Source organism: Opisthocomus hoazin, chromosome 24, assembly GCF_030867145.1.
Source record: "Opisthocomus hoazin isolate bOpiHoa1 chromosome 24, bOpiHoa1.hap1, whole genome shotgun sequence".
NCBI lineage: Eukaryota > Metazoa > Chordata > Aves > Opisthocomiformes > Opisthocomidae > Opisthocomus > Opisthocomus hoazin.
In genome coordinates this window covers 3,305,784-3,322,689 of record NC_134437.1, presented here as the reverse complement: position 1 = coordinate 3,322,689, position 16,906 = coordinate 3,305,784, and the positions used below count along the sequence as shown (strand labels likewise).

The window sequence follows — 16,906 nt, the reverse complement described above, 5'->3', positions numbered from 1 at the left end:
TTAGAGACATTCTTCGGCAAATACTAAGGCCACCCTTGCCAAAAGATGTGTCCTGGAAGAAAATGGAATAGTCACCTTTCGCCATTTGAGGTGGTGGTGCTGGGTGGATAGAATCGCCATTCTAATTGCTCAGAAAGACCCTGGAATCACTGGGTGTGCAAGCAACAGTGGCAAATACCTCCAGGTGAACAGTTCTAGGCCTAGGCAAAGACTAGGATAGACCCTTCACAAAAAAGGTTGGCAGATGAACAGCACAGAAGATGCATTACAAAGTTAGCACTGCCTGCTTTTCAGGATCCCAAAACGTGCTGCGACTTCACGTACTGCTGGCCCAGAAATTGGTCTTGTGAAGTTCAGAGCACAGCGAAGTCCTCAGTCCCAGCTAGAATTGCCAGGCATCACCACATACGATACATTTATGGACAAGTATTACCAAACATGCCAATGTTTCTGGGAGCTATGCTGCACGACCACAATACTTCAAATAACAGAATCCAGAAATGACACAAACCCATCTGAAATAAAGACTCTTTGAAGCCTCTCTTCTGTCTTCTTTGCCCATCTATCACAGGCAGCAAGCAGAGATTAATTCCGTGATTGTGCATGTGAAAGAGCCCTAAAAGATGCAGTATGTTTCTCTTCCATCCCTAGCTGGGATTCAAGGGCATAGGCTGCAGAAGACACAAAGCAAAATCCAAGCTGTTTATTTTGAGTCATTTATTTACAGCAGCGCAGTTGAGGGAATATATAAAATAACATTTAAATAGACAAAACATGAACAGCATCATTAGGAAAGCATAATAGAGCTCAGATTACCAATTATAATAAAGTAATCTCTCAAGGAGCTTCACATACATATTGCAGAAGGGCGGGGGGGGAAGAAAAAAGAGGACTCTAAACATTGAGAAATATACCTGATTTAGTTTGTTTTCTCCTTTGGTACTTGTTTCTTATGCATTTATTTTTATCGGCTTGTCTATCAGACATGTGACTGCATCACTTTCTAGGGAAGTCAAAAGCCACAGACAGGAACATCGCTAAATGATAGGTATTCACATAAAGCATCCTCTGCAGATAAAACAACAAAACAGAGGCCTTGGCACAAAAATCTTAGCGCAGCTGTTCCCTATTAAAAAATTTGCAAGTTCCCTCAACAGCAAGTTTCAATTTCACTTCTCTTTCAAATTTCTATTTGATCCTAGTGGAGGGGAAAATATCTAGCAAAAGACTAGAAATGAAAAGCCTCAAGTGCTCCCATGCACTGATACACACAGCAGCGTAACAGAGCTTCTGTTATGTGACTGTCCCCACAGGCGCTCTATCCCATGTCTTGTAAAGGGGAGCCAAGGGCTGCCAAGCACAAGGGTGAAGTTTCATCTTCTAGAAACTGTAATCTGGTAAAACAGAGCAGTCTAGAGAGGCAAAATAAGTGTCTTGTTCTGCTGCACACATACGCACCATCCTTGTGAACACTCCAGAGAAGGCAGTCTCAAAAAGAACTTGCTGGAAGAAATCAAACTTCTTCAAAGGTATAAAGTGTAAAACCCAAAGACATATATAAGGAAGAAGATTCACTTTACAGAACACAAGCAAACTATCATTTAAGCCCAACGGACTCTGGCTAACATTTGATATAGAGCTGCAGCCTTTCAGCTGAACAGCAACGTCTGCAGTTATGCTTCAGGGGAAATATCAGTCCAGCAAGACTTAAATGATAAAAATTTGCAAGACATTAAGGCATAGTATCATGTTGAAAACACTACATGCCGATGGTTCCTAACCATCAAAACAGATTCCATTTAGAAAATAAAAGTAAGCTTGTAAGTTAATAAAATCAGCTTACTTAATTTCATTGGATAATGGCTCTGGTTGGATTTAAAACTACAATGCTAGAAACTTAAAGGTAACCCCTGCAGCAGAGAAAGCGGCTGGAGCACAGGAACACAAAACTGACTTGAAATAGAACACAAAACTCACTGCTCAGATTTAATTGTCAAACATGATCAGATGAGCCAAAGCACTAACCGTGATAGCTGTGTTGGACTTAAAGTGTTCATTAAATTGCTGTTAGTGACACAGAGTGAGGTATCAGCGAACAAAAAACATTCCGGTGAATGCAACAGCGGGTGTTGCACCCAAGTAGGAAATTCACTATAAAGGGCAAAATTCCACTTCCAAATCACGTGCAGCAATTGCAAAAACAATGGCGACAGATGCACTATAAGCTGAGCAAAACTCAGCAAAGGCATCACTTACCATGCAGAACATCCTGAAGTACCATTCTCAGCTTAGATCCAGCAGCAGATTTGTTTGTTTTCTTGTAGTCGATGTTTTGTGCTAATTCCTCCTTACTGGTGAATGTTAAAGGGAAGACATAGGGTCATCCTTCCCTGTACAATAAAGATTGCATTTGGCAACGAAGCAAACACCGCCATCCTTTAAAAGGCAGTTCCCAAAGAAGCAGTCTTCTGCCATTATTTTATTTTGTGAGCTTTCTTTCACCCTTGTTAGCATAATACTCCTTGTATTATATACCACTGTTAGATTATAGCCTTTATATAACACTGCTGTAGAGACCAACACAACGCAAAGGAGTACAAGTCCAGAATGTGACAGGCACAGAAGCACTGATTACTTACTGATCTGGAACTTCCAACTCTTTCAGGAGGCATATTTGACTTTAGAAAAACACTAGATACTCACTAACTCACCCCAACCAGCGGAAATTTGGTCAAGGAGCTTAAGCATCTGTGAAACCCTGAACATGGTGTCTTCAATATCACAATTTTTAAGACTTGATTAAAATCTCTTGAATCAAGTCAACAGATTTTTTTTGTTTTTTTTCTCCTGTGCACCTTTTCCTTTTTTAAAGGATCCTCTTGGGCACAGACCCTTGGAGAAGACACACAAAATGAGATACACTGCTAGAAACAGTTCTTTAAGCAGAGACTGCTGAGTCCAGAAACATCCATTTCTTGCACTGTTTATTCACAAGGTTAGCATGGGGATGAGACATGGATGGTTAGAGTGAACTCATCAACTAGAATCAAAGTTGCTGAAGCGACCAAACATTTCCTCTGAAACTACCAGGAGACAGTGCAGCAGGAGGGGAACAAGTCAGTGTCTGGAACCTTTTACAGGACCCTTTTACCTCGACCAGAGGACGATGGCAGCGCTGTCGCCCACTCTGCCAGTCAGCTGGGCATGGGCAGCACCCACAGGAGAGCTCGGCACAGGAGGGCATCTCCACTGCCGCTGGCAGGAGGCTCCCGCTCCCTCCTCAAGGAAGAGCCACTGGTCAGTAAGAATTGTGTTAACTGGGAGAACTGGGGGTCCCACATTTGCAACAGCAACAACAGGTTCTCAAAGGCTACTTGTACCAAATGAGGCTTCCTCTGCTGATCAAGACACTTTGTCCTGCCAAACACTCCCGGCAATTAAAGCAAAACAACCCCCAAAAAATCCAGCAGACAAAACTTATTTCCTTTAAGCTTATTTAATGATATTTGAAACGCTTAAATTTTCTATTTCCCAGATCCTGAAAACAGATTTTTTTTAAGTGACCAATATTTAATTCCAGAAACATACAACCTTATCAGCTAAGTCATAAAAGAGCTATTTTACAAACATACATCTGGATAATTAGAACAATAAAGTCTTTTTAGACATTCAAACATGATCAGTAAAAATACAGGATTATTAATAAAGATTTTTGTGTATTTTTTAAAGAATACTTCCAGATTTTTTTCTTCTCTTTAAAGTAAATCTCTGTTAAGAGTACATGATTGTATGTTGTACAAAGAAAATAAAAATATTCTAGTATGAAGAGAACTCCACAAGACTTAATTAAAAATAAAACAGCAGTGTTTTGGCTGCAGTATCCCTTTTGCAGTACATCTGCTTGTCAGTTGGCACCTTTGGGGGAGCGGGAGGGAATTAAGGGATTTCTTTGGGGAACAGAGAGAGAAAACAAGGCCAAATACCATCAAGCACTGACATTATAACCCAGGGTCACCTGCTGAAGCATCAGACCTTCTAATAACAGGGACAGTATCTGTAAATCAGAATATCTACGTTTTATAAAAACACTGGAAATAGATATAGTGCTGTCTGAAAGCTGACCAAAAACATTTAGACTTCTTAGCTCGAGGTTTACATTCCTCATCCTTCTTTCTGATCCCACCCGTAAGATGTTAAAGAAATCTCCCCTCCCTACAGGTAAAGTATGTGCAAGAAGCCAGAGTGATCAAACGCCTGCTTAGCATTTGCTCTTCTACAGGAGAAGGAAAGTCTCCATTCCAGAAAGTACCCATCTGACTTTTTCGCTTCTCCATGAACTATAACCCGCAACAGCAGAAATCACTTCTCAGAAGGATATGCAAGAATGGTTGCTATAGCACATCTTTGCTCCCAAGATCAGAAACCTTGCTCATCTTGTATTTGGGGAAGGAAAAAAAAAAACCAACCACACTGGGGAGGAGAGGCTGGGGCAAACAAACCAGAGAACATTATCCTGCTCTGCTATCCAGTTTGAATAAGGGGATGTATAATCAATCAATCACCAATCATGGGCAAATCAAAATGCTTCCTTATACTGGAAATTGAATTTTAGAAAAGGGTAATCTTATGGCTTAAAGGGGAAAAAACAAAAGCAGGAATCCTGAAGAGCACATCTGAGTTCCAGCTCCTTCCACACAGCAAGACATGGCCTGAGGTCTCCCATACAGCAAATGTGCTACAGAGGAAAAAGGAATCGCTCATTATTTCAGGTTACTGTTCTCAGAAGATAATGGACCCCTGACCCCTCCATTATTTTTCTAGAGGAGTAATGCCCTATTTGTGAGGATGACCAATGTAGCATAAGACCACCAGCTGAAACAAAAACCAAACAGGACAGGGCACGGCGTGTCATTTCTATTGCTCATAAAACTAGGTTCAAATGGGTTGGTCTTCTCTAACATCCCTTAAAGCTCTCTGCAGTCTCCTGCTCTGGAGACTGTCCATTGCAACCAGCACAACGGCTTCTCTGCCATCATCATTAGCCTGGCACAATGTGGATGTTTCCCCTTACACATCTTGAGAGGTGACAGGGCCAGAACCGCACCTGATCTCGCAGTGGATTCTGTCCAAGGTAGTATTAGAGGATGTGGGGAAAAGTGCACTCCAACAGCTCTAGAGGCAGAAATGCAAGGATGACATGGCAACATAAACACTCTGCCTTCCCAGCTTTTTTACTGGTGCTACATCTATCAGAGATGAAACAACGCAGCGGTGGATGATGCTACAAAGTGCTGAAGCAAAGGCAAAAAAGTCAGAGGCAGCATGGGCAGATTGCTCCCCACGGCCCACCCAAACACCTATATGCTTCTCGTGCAGTATGTTGCTCACCAGGAACCTTGAAATTCATGCAACTTGGAGAAAATCAGAGAAGCAAGGATTTTGTCTTTAGTCACAAGGAAAGAGTATTAAGCAACCAGGCCTTCACAGATCCTGTCTTTGCTGGTCTTCCAGCATACTCTGGAAAAGCCAGACTAAGCTCTCTCTATTAGAGAGTTCAGTGGCAATTTTCAATCAACCACAGAAGCTTGCTGGAAAGCTTTTCGACAGCGAAGGTTGTAATAACTGCCCCTGTATCTGGAGTGTGTACACCCAGGCAAGCATCATGCCAGCTGACGAAGGGGAGTCGGAAGGGAGAAAGGGCCTTAAACACCAAGTTGGGCTATAGTCTAGTTCTCTTTCTGGCAGGATCAGGTAAAAGATGTCACATCAGCATGATGCAGCATTCTAGTTTGCAGGCTTATCAGAGGAAGTCTAGATGTTTATAACCAAAGGAATCATATGGCTGAAGGTGAGGAGGGGAGATCCCACCCACGTAAGAATTGAAGTGCTCGGCTAATACTGACAGTATGCTCATACAGGCGCAACAGGACAGGCCTTGGTGGGTCCCAAGGAAGAAGCAGCTCCTGCCAGCCTGGAAGAGAACACTTTGGCTTGTGTTGGCAGTGTAATGCTCCGCTGGTGAAAAAACGATACTTGTGCAATTGGCTCTTAAAATAAGACAAACTCCTCCCTAATCTTTAAGGGCTCACTGCTCCAACTTTCACATCTGGTTCAAAATCATTTCTGCTCAACCTCTATCAATCTTTACACAAACATATCCCTTGCATATTTCTAATGGGAAGAACAAGAACTTTTTTTTTCCTACGTGAGTAGACAAAGGACAGATCTGATTTTTTGCCAGTAGCTAAAGAGAAAACATTTGTTTTAAAGGAGCAGGAAGTATGATCTTCACGCTGACCAAAGACAGATTCTCAGCACTTCATGATGCACACAACGCTACAGCAGTTCTGATGCATTAATGGGACTTACAGGTTTGGCATGCTGTTCAGTTTGGGTTCGTCAAATAGTTTAAAACTTGGGAAGAGGGTGCAAAAAAGACTGCCTTACACACTTTCCACTAGCAGGCCTATTCATGGTGTCTGTGATACTGGGGACAGCTTGAACCACCCTATGCCAAGCAGGAACTGCCTGCCCTAGGACCAACTTCAGAGCAGAGGCACAGCTAGCTTAGGCTGTCCAGTGTTAGCCCTGCTGGTAGCCTGATATCCACCATCTTGTTCCCAGGCTGGAAGGAATTCCAACAGCAAAACCCATTAGAACAGGCCTAAGGAAGTACCAGAGAGCTGCTTCAGCCTTCTTTGTTTTGCACATCTCTGTTTCAGTAAGAACACATTGGCACAAATCAATTAAAAAAAAAAAACAAAACACACAACAACAAAACAAAACAAAAAAGACCACCAAAATCCCAACCCCACCCCCCAAAAAAAACCCCAAACCCACCCCAAGCTCTCAGCAAGACATACTTTCAGGTACTAAAACTTACTGGCCCTATAATCAGCAGTACCTGTGGCTAACTCAAACGGCAGCCCTTATTCATTCAGTAGTGAATCAGGGGCAGATCTGCCCCACATCTTTGAAACACTTCTGGGTTTGCATTTTTTCTTTTTGATCCAGAGAAGAGTTACAAAAGTGCTGCAGGTCCAAGTATTTTTAACACTTTACAAAGGAGACAATGATCAAAGCCAACAAAGTCAAGAAAAAATTAAACCTATCTTTCTCCTCTCCAGTCTAATCTTGCATGTCAGCAAAGGAGACCCCTAACAGGAGAGACGAAAACGAAAATTTGCCCACTCAAGTGCCTGGCTATTTAGTGCACGGAAAATTCTTGTTACACATGTGGTGACATGATCAGTTCCCATGCAGTTGTTGAATACAGATAGTTCCAGCCACGAGTCATCCTAACACCTTCATAAGTAGCTCTTCGCATGGCAGTTTGATTGCCAGCAGGGAGTGCAGAGTCCAGTCCAGTGAAGTAAAGACACACTTGCACATAGGCATACCCTCTCCCCTCAGACCTGACCTCTGGTTCAGGAGCAGTGGCAGGCAGGGTGTACTATATGCAGAGGGCTAGAACTGTCACTACCCAATTAAAATAGAACAAAAAAGGCAGATTAAAAAATTAAAATGTGCTTTTGATACATGGAATGAAGTCAAATAAATACAATGATTTTTTTTTTAATGTCTAAATACATTTTTATATCCTACACCCAAAGCTCTGTACATTTGGTTTGGTTTTTCTGTTCTGAAAAATGAATTTCTGGTAGCAAGGAGAGGAGCTGAATAACATAGACTCCCTCACTGACAAGATAGTGCAGATGCCCCACAGGAAAAGCACCCCATGCCCACTTTGCTAGCGTATGGTTCACGTTTGGATGGTCCAAACCCTCTTGTCTCAGAGTCCACAAGGAAGACAGAGGGTGCTGTGTCCTGATACTCTTCATCCACGCTTCAGCCACTCCTGAAAACATGACTAGCTTTTGTCTGAAGGAGGAAATAAAAAAATAAAAATAAAAGGGTGGTGAGAGAGAGAGGGTGCAGAGAGATGAATGCCTAACATTCTGAACACTAGTACTAGCAGAGAAAGCGTGCTGTGTGAGATACAGCACACCCATATAACCCTAAGACCTTTGCTAGTAATTCCAGCAATTACATCTCTAGGATGCCTAAGGCCATTTTAAAGGACCCATGGCAACCACTTTACACAGCATCAGGCACCCCAGAGAAAGAAAAGACAATCATTTTGCACATTCAAAAATTTTCCTTTGGGCCCTCACATCAATCCAGCTTTCTTTGAAAGAGAAGTTGTACATCCTGAGATGTAGGTCTTGGCTCTTAGGGGTGAGACGGGTTGCTAACAACCTTTTCAGAGGAAAAAACAAGCTCCTCTGCACAAGTGAGTCTCAACGGATTCAACTGACCTTTCCTGGAATTAGCATGGTCTCAGTCCTGTGAGAGTTACTGAAGTAGGTGAAACCTTTTTTGCGTGTGAGAAACATTAATAATTGACTTTGTGTTCTTTGTTTAATGTCTGAAGCTAATGTGGTATATGTTACCAATTATAGACAGTCTGGTTGTGTACCTGAGTGCTCTCCCGTGGAGGCTGATCCAGCCAGCCCTTGGCGTCGGAGAATGGTGTAGTCTTCCTCAACCTCCTAAAAAACAAAAACAACCCCAAAACTCAAGTGGCTCTTTCTCTACTTAACAAGTGAATGAAGAGGGCTTCAAATGCGACAGAGGAATTCATTACATGTGAGTGGACTGGAATTGTCCATGTTGCACAATGACCCACAACGGATCTCAACTCCTTTATCAGCATCTTTATCAAGCCTTCCATTTGCATGCAGTATTCCCCTTTCTTTTCAGATTTCAGTTAAAGGCTGGCTACTGACTTAACATGCTGGTATGTCTCGTACATTTGGATGCTATAAACCTTCTACAGCAACGGTTATTATGTATAGAGAATCCCCATCACACACAAAAAATCATTTTGAATATAGTAAGGCTGAAAACCTTGTTATTGGTCTACTGCAATTTAGCACCTTCATTTGACATCAGCAGCAGTATGCAACAGATTTGGTTAGTCTTTTTGTGCCAGAAATTCATATTCCTTAGGCTAGTGGCCCTTTCAAAACTCCACTGTTTCAAACCTGCACCAGTTTTGTCCTATCCCTCAGGAATTTCTCCAAATTCAAATCAAAGCAATACACCTGCTAGCTCTAGCAGAACTACTTGCCTCTTGTAACCCACAACTTCATGCAAGCAAAACAGCACCAAGTTTCTGCTTCAAAAGCTTTCAGAGATAAGAGACAAAGACAGAAAAAGGTACAGTTGCCTCTCTTCCTGATCAAAATAATATTCAAGCTCCTTTCTAAAACAAAACCTACGGAATATGAAAACTCTGATACTACAAATAGAAAGATACTATACCTTTAACTTTTCAAGGTCATCCTCTATCTTCTGAATATACTGCATCATCTGCACTCGTGACTCTATAGAGAAGTGAGGGCTTGCTACAAATGAGGAGGACTCTTCCACTCCCCCCCAGCGTGAGGCCATCATCTCCTCAGCAAACGGGGAGCTTCCTCCATCTGATTGGGTGTCCCGTAGGGAAAGTGGCTGCTGCTGTGCAGAGTCCAAAGAGGCGCGGCCACCTGCAGTGCACTGGAGAACTAGAGATGATACCTCCTCATCTGTGGAGCTCTCCTGCACTGCTCCATATCCGTCAAGGATCAAATAATTTCCTGTTAAGAGAACAGCTTTTTCACCAACACCTCCAGCTCAATAATCACCAAGAACCACTGAACTGTAGACAGTTTAAGCAGACTTTAAGAAAGATAAGTTGCAAGAGGCCCATCTCCTGAGACATTTTCAAGTGGGTAAGAAAAAGCATTTCTGAACGCTACACAGAATAGCGATTGTATCAGACCAGACTAGCTTGGTTCTGAACTGGGCTTCAGAGATCACGGCTGGTTTTTGCCTGCAGTTTGAGAATTACACGATTAGATGTGCTAATCACCTACCTTCCTGTTTTTGCAAAATCTGTGTTTCTATTACAATATCTGAAAACCCTCCACTTATACTAATAGCACCCGACAAATCGGACTGCTAGACTTCTAACCTCCACTAACTAGCTGTGGTACTGAGGATGCTTTTAGATGGGTTAGCTTTAAAATTTAGCTTGCTGATGGTATGTTAAAAGAGAAAGCAATCATAGATAGAAATGCTTTCACAACCTGCACCTAGTAATACGATCATATTAAATAATTTCTATACAGCATTACAGCAAAGCTACCACATGGAGTCAGAATTGACTCAAAACAGGTCAATCTAATTTTGATGTTCCTGCACAGTTAAGAAAGTAAACAGTGTGAGTGGTGACAAATAAATTAGGTGCTTCAAGTTGTTGGATCTGTTTTAACAATTTAAAATGCCTCAGTAATTCAGGGAAAGAAATGATTTTCAGTATGTAGTTGGAAGGCAGCATTCAGAATAAGCCACAAATTGGCTTATTCACAATAATAGAATCCAATTTTTAAATAACAGCGTATTTATGGATAAGAGATTTCAAGAATAATAGTCATATAGAATCTACCTACCAGTAGCTACTTCTACTACAACATGCACATGAGATAAACCTCAATTCGTGGGATAAATTTAGTGCAGTGTCACCGTGTGAGCTGACCAAAACGACAGGACTTTCCAAACACAAAGTGCGTGAATTGCCATGAAAGTGCTCACAGCTGCTGTCTTCAAGCTAGTTTTCTGCTGAGTTAACAGCTCTACAACCTTCTTGAAGGCTAGAATACATATACTTTGAGATGCTGCTCAGGTAACAGCCAAATATAGCATATGTAATAATAATAAGAGAAATCTAAAAAATAACAAGCTTTTACGAGCTTCGGAATGGGGTAAGGTCGCAGGAGACAATTACCATGCAAAGCTACATTGTAAGTTTCTTTTCTGAAGGCTGATCAGGAGAAGCCAACACAGTATCTACCAAACAGCATGAGTCATGGGGGCTCTGTGTGTACAGACCAAGGAAGTGCTTTGCCTTCAGGGAAAACATTTTCCCTACAGGTCCCAACAGTCAGCCGAGAGAGTGGTCCAGTGGCAACCGTAATCAAGAGCTTGTATTGCGCCCGTGCTTCTGCAATTACAGTCTGTCACAGTGTATTAATCCCGCAGTATTTCAGCTTCTCCTTTCCCAAAATAGAGAATTCATTAGGTACACGTTTGCACAGCCCTTTTCAAGGCTAAAATGACTCTCAAGGACTGATAGTTAACTTTAAATGTTCTATAACATATAAGCAAGAAAGTAAAACATACTGTGATTTTCTTCAGTATCTTCTGTTTAAAACTGAACTCAAGTCTCTAATAGCAGATCTGGACAGACTAGCATGCAATGAGAGAATGAAATACACTTACCTGAGATCCGTATTTGCACATCCTCTTCTTCCTTTCTTTCCATTAGTTCACTTTCAGATGGATTTTCATCACTGTGAGCTTCTCGAGCATCAAAAAAATGCTCCCCGCTTTCATCAGCACCCACCCCTTCCAGCTCTGTGGTTGAGATCTCCAGATTCATACTCATGTGGTCTATTGCTAAGTTACTACTTGATCTGGGGTCTCTCACTATCAGCTGCATAGCATCCCCTGAAGCTGACGATTCAGCTGAAGTCCGGAGGCCATAACTAGCTGTGGACTCATTAGTTCCGGTTCTTGGAAGCATTCTGTCTGTTCCAGGCTGGTGAAATTTGTTATGGTCAGAGTGCTGTAGTCCAGGCTCACTTCCACTCTCTGTCTGGGCTTCTTGAGAAACGGTCCTAAATCTGGGAAAGCGCTGCTGGTCTTCAAGAGTCCCCTTCTCAGAAAAGCCAAGATGCTGCACCAACAATTGTTTCAGCAAGCCCACTGCAAGTAGACAGAACATTCACAAGGCTTCACAGACCAACAGTGATGAAACTAGACGTAAAGGCCACCCTTTCAAAAACGTGTATCAGCAGCCAGCCGTCTCATTGCTCTTGATAGGAAACACAGAGCTAAAAATAAATACTTAAGGTCTGAAGCCTTACTCCTCATTTTACTTCACAAGCGAAAGCAAACATGTCAGCACAAGTTCAACCTTGCTCAGGGAAAACCAGAGAAATCATCTACTGAAATTATCCAGCAAGTGAGCTGGAGTGCAGGTGAGTGCCCAGGTTTTACCCACGCCCCCAAATGAAATAAAAACTGTGGCCGTAATATAGGGTTCCCACCTAAGAAACAAGCATACTGAGAACATTCCACTCAACTTTGACATCACAAATCAAAAAAATCGAAGACACATTTTCCAAAAAATTTCATGCAAATTTATGTTTGTTTGAACTTCAACCCACACTCCTTGAGCTCTCAAATTATCCTAACCAAACACTTCATAATAAAGAGGACACATTGTTCAAAACAAAAATACAATACTGTCAAGAGCAGAAGAACACTGTTCATTCTCACCATGTAATGCCCATGTAACGCCCAAGAAAAGCTACGATTTCATACAACAGAACAGTCACCCATCTAGGTTCTTATAACAATGTGAGTGATCCTCTGCTGCTGTTAGAGGGCTGCTCTTTTAAGTCTGAATAGTCATGAGATGCTGGTCACTAACGCTATCTTTACATACCCCGCAGACTAAGATTACTTTATCACTGGTCTCTGAAAACAAGTACCAAAAACATCTGTACAGCATTCAGAATTAGAAAAGGACTTTGAAACCTGTAAGAAGGAGAAGCATAAACAGATCAAAAGATCCAACACGGACTATTAGACTGCAGAAAACTGTCATTACTTGTAGAGAGAGGTGGATGAGGGAATTCAGGCCAAGGATATCAATGCTCTGCATTTTAGTAAAAGCAATGACCCATAGAGAAGCAATACAGACTATTCCCTCCAAGTGCAATTGACAGACTTTGTGTCCATTTGAGAGTTGCCAAGAGGAGATACACGGATTAATGAATTCACTCAAATTTTAGGATGTTTAGGAATTGCACTGCTAGATCTGATCAAGTAGGTTGCACAGCCCTGCATTATTCCTCTGAAAGCAAGTATACTGGAGAAAAAAGGAAGTGATTAAAAATCTGCTATACAGAACTTTACAGAATAATCTGTCCGTCAGGAAAATTTCTTTTCAGCACACACAAGTGTTGCTCTAATTATATCCAACCACCTCCCAAGTCCTCAGAAAATCAGAACCCAGACTTTTGTCAAGCTCACATATATCCAATCTCGTTTGCAGGATTTTACAAAAAAATATGCAAAATCTTATTCTGCAACTCATGCAACCTCTCCTGTTCTGCTCCAGTGCAATGAAAATAAGTCCACAGGCTAACTGCATTGTCTTTTAAAAAACTGCTGACTAGCAGTGGCACTGTACAGCACTGCGCACAAAGTTCTGCAATATGATTTTGTCATCAAACCACTTCATGGACAGTAAGTAACAATTCATTACCACCATCATTTTATACATGGGAAAAACACAGAAAAACAATGAGATGCCTAAAGGCAAAGAAAGGGTCAGTGTACGAATTCATGACTTGGAATTCCTTGCTCTCAGATCCATTTTGTTTTGCTGCGCTGTGATCTACAGCACAGAGAGAACTGATACTTAGCAGAAATGGGCTTTAGATTTTAGCTCATTGATTTAGATGGTTGACCTAACAATTTCTGTCTCTAAAACACATCCCACCAGACTCTACCCACAGATACTTACAGTTCCTTAACGCATCCAATGCCCACTGTCCCTCTGATACTGAAGCTAAACTGGTGGTTGTGTGTTCATAGCATGCAGAAGAATCTTTCAGTGTCAAGTCTGCCTGCTGCACTTTATCAAACTGTCTTTCTGACACAAGAAGACTTTCCACCTTGGACTTTTCAGACATGATGGGTGAAGAAGACTGAGCATTCAGTATTAGGGGTGATTCGAGGCCCAAATCTTTATCTAGCAAACAGAAAACATACATTCAGTTTAAACAACTATGTCGATAAACCGCAGAAAATTCTGCTTCACATACAGATCTCTGAAAACACTAAAAAATACAGTTCTTGACCATTGGCTTGGCAAAAGGCCAGTTCTTTCCAGGGGAAAAAAGAATCTTTCCCAGCAATTTATAAAACAGACGGAAATAATACGAGGTGCTTTTCCAAGAGGTTCAGTATTACTTTTCTACATGACTTGTAAATAAATCACTCCTTTCCAGAAAAACGTCAAAGCTAACAAAAGATCCCCAAGCCACAAGGAATATGACTAAGCACGTTTGCACTCCATGTAGCAAATTTACTGATACAATTAACCTGGACCACTCTTTTACCTGGACTTTGTAGACTACTGGCAGGAACATCATGCTGCTCTTTGAGCTTCTGTTGCTCCTCCTCTTCACGCTCTTCTCTGTAGGGAGGAAAAAATGAGCACATTCTTTTAGTCACATATATCTGAATTGTTGCATGAGAATCAGAGTGTTGGCTGGCAATCTTTGAGCAGAAGAAGGGGTACTGGAAAAAGAAAAACCAGCCCTTCCTCCTCCAGCTACTTTTACTTACTCGCCAGGTCCTGACTGTGGTAATGGAATCACTCTTCTAGTACTTCCCATTTTTACAGTCCCTGCCATCTGAGCTATAAGATCCTGCCATCTGCAGTAGAAACATCAAATAAAAACATGCAAGGCATAAAGCACAATGAATACTTCTCTATTTAACACCTCTTAATTCCAGCTAAGATTACTACTGCTTTTCTTATCAAGAGAAATATCTCATCTCTTTTTTTTTTTTAATTTGGTTACATTCAATGCCATATCTTGCAGCCACAAGTGAAGCTTCACAGCACAATGCTCACTTCACCAGGATATTCTTCAGCAGAAGAAAATGAATGACAGGACCTTAGCAGAAGCTGTCAGGTGAGGCAGTTATTTTATACATAAACATATACCAAAGCATTAAGTAACATTTCACATATTACTGAAGAGTTTAATATACGATACACTAGAACTGTTGCTATGTATCATACAGGTAAGTCTATGCCCTGCTTATACTTTAGAAGAAAAGCATTTCTACCAAAGAAGAAAAAGTGTTTAGCTAGGGAATGAAATTCATGTATTGGGGTGCTTATGATGCTAGTATCAATGTCTGCAAGGCTAACTGGTTCTGCATGAAGAGGCAGGATCATATCAGAGAGAAATTTCAGAGACTATCCTTGGATACTCCCTACATAGGCCAACATAGCTATGTTTTCAGCTAAGCTTAGAGAAGGAACTCAGGTAATTCATGGACACCTGCACAGTTACTATAGACAAGCAGATGTAAAAGATCTCTCAAGTACAACAAATCAAGCAGCAGATGGAGCTGAATCGATTACTTACACATTCTTTTCTGAAACAGTCTGTGCCACCAGCTCATAAATATGAGCACCATTTTCTGACATGGAGATGACGAAGAAAGCTTTGTTATCTGAAGCAACACAGAGAGGGGAAAAATCTAACTAGATGCCTTGTCCCACACATCTTTCTGAAAATTCCTAAAACTGGGCATAACCCCAACCAGAAGCCACAAAAGAAGATTTCACGAGATAACCCTCCAATGGTATAATACACAAACATGGATCTTTCCCTATCCAGGAAATTTTTCTATTAGTCCTGAAAGTAAAGAGCCACTACCGCCCAAACCATTCTGAAACAGATTTATTTCTCCTCTTTTCCATCCTAATAATTTCTAGAGTACCCTTCATCTAATACAATCAGAGTACTTTAATTTAAGAGTCTATTTAAAACTCAAGCTATGCCTGTTACTGATGCAAAGAAGTTAAACAGCTCATACATACAAAGCAAGATGTTGGACAACCAAGAATTAAGCCTACGCATTTTTCCATGTTCTACTCTGGAACTGTAGACAGAACCATCTATCCTCAGCTGATCTGCTCTTCATTTTCAGTCTCCTCTTTTGCTTTCCCGATTGGTTACACTGACCTGTTGCCACCTGACGAACCAGAACAGTGTTCAATTTGATGACAGGACTGAAGGTGTGTTTACTATCAGCTGTTGATGCCAAGATTTTACTGTGACACTTCAGTACCAGTTTATCATCTTGTTTCTGCAACAGCACCAGAATGTCCTCAAGAAGCAGAGTGTAGAGATCTGCACAGAGTATAAAAGAACTGAGTTAAAGATCCATAGTTTTACATCACACCCCTGCAGAAAGAAAAAGGCTGCATTTTTGATTACTCAGGCAGAGGCAGTAATCAGTGCTATGCCATTCTAGGCAAAGTTTGCAAATCTTCCTCATCAAAACTACAGCAGAAAGCTACAGATGGAATTGGATCATCTCATGACTCATGACTGCTGTGTCCCTGCATGGCCTTAATGATACTCCAGCACATCTCAGAATTGACAAGAATAATTTAATCAGCTCTGAGAAACACACAGGCATTATTATAGGTGGCAGTACGAATCGTAATTGGAAACTGCAGAAATGCGTTCTCTTCCTCTTCTTCTCAGCAAACACACACAAACCCAACTTTAAGTCAGTTGATGCAACAGGACTCACCGATAGTTTTGTCACGATTAACTTTCCAAGTTAGAGGTCCTTCATGAAGCATTTTTCTCTTCGTTAGATCCAAGTTCTGTCACCAGGGGAAAGAAAAAAAGTAGCAGTATGAAAATTCTATGCAGCAAGTAATGGCAAAGCATGGGACTGTCAGAGGGAAGGCTAGGGTAGGCACTCCAGTTTGGAGATGAGCAGCCAAACTCAGTATGGAAAACGAGAAGTGGAGCACGAGTAGGGTATGCTTATAAACCAAAATCTTGTGAGAGGTAGTTGTGATCAGTCTTCCTCTTTCACTGCTCTTCTGCAGATTCCAGGGGTCACAGGGTAGACAGTTTTCCTACTAAGTCAAGCTACTAAGGCATTAGGACATCATTGGATTTCTAGGAGGAGTTTTTCTAATATCCCATATAAAGTTTGCAGTTCTAGTATTACAATTGGTTAA

At 41.4% G+C, this 16,906-nt stretch overlaps 1 protein-coding gene across 3 annotated transcripts in view; it reads right to left on the bottom strand.

Moving 5' to 3' along the window:
- Positions 1–7,539: 7,539 nt before the first annotated feature.
- The window catches only part of ARHGEF12 (Rho guanine nucleotide exchange factor 12), a 75,784-nt gene continuing 66,417 nt past the window's right edge, over positions 7,540–16,906 (bottom strand). For all 3 annotated transcript variants that reach the window (XM_075442295.1, XM_075442296.1, XM_075442297.1), the window contains 10 exons: positions 16,465–16,540; positions 15,888–16,055; positions 15,285–15,372; positions 14,470–14,559; positions 14,241–14,317; positions 13,643–13,870; positions 11,326–11,811; positions 9,328–9,641; positions 8,480–8,552; positions 7,540–7,881 (listed from right to left, as the gene is read on the bottom strand). In XM_075442295.1, coding sequence (XP_075298410.1) covers positions 7,871–7,881; positions 8,480–8,552; positions 9,328–9,641; positions 11,326–11,811; positions 13,643–13,870; positions 14,241–14,317; positions 14,470–14,559; positions 15,285–15,372; positions 15,888–16,055; positions 16,465–16,540 — 1,611 coding nt within the window. In that variant the 3' untranslated portion in view covers positions 7,540–7,870. The remainder of the gene's footprint in view (positions 7,882–8,479; positions 8,553–9,327; positions 9,642–11,325; positions 11,812–13,642; positions 13,871–14,240; positions 14,318–14,469; positions 14,560–15,284; positions 15,373–15,887; positions 16,056–16,464; positions 16,541–16,906) is intronic.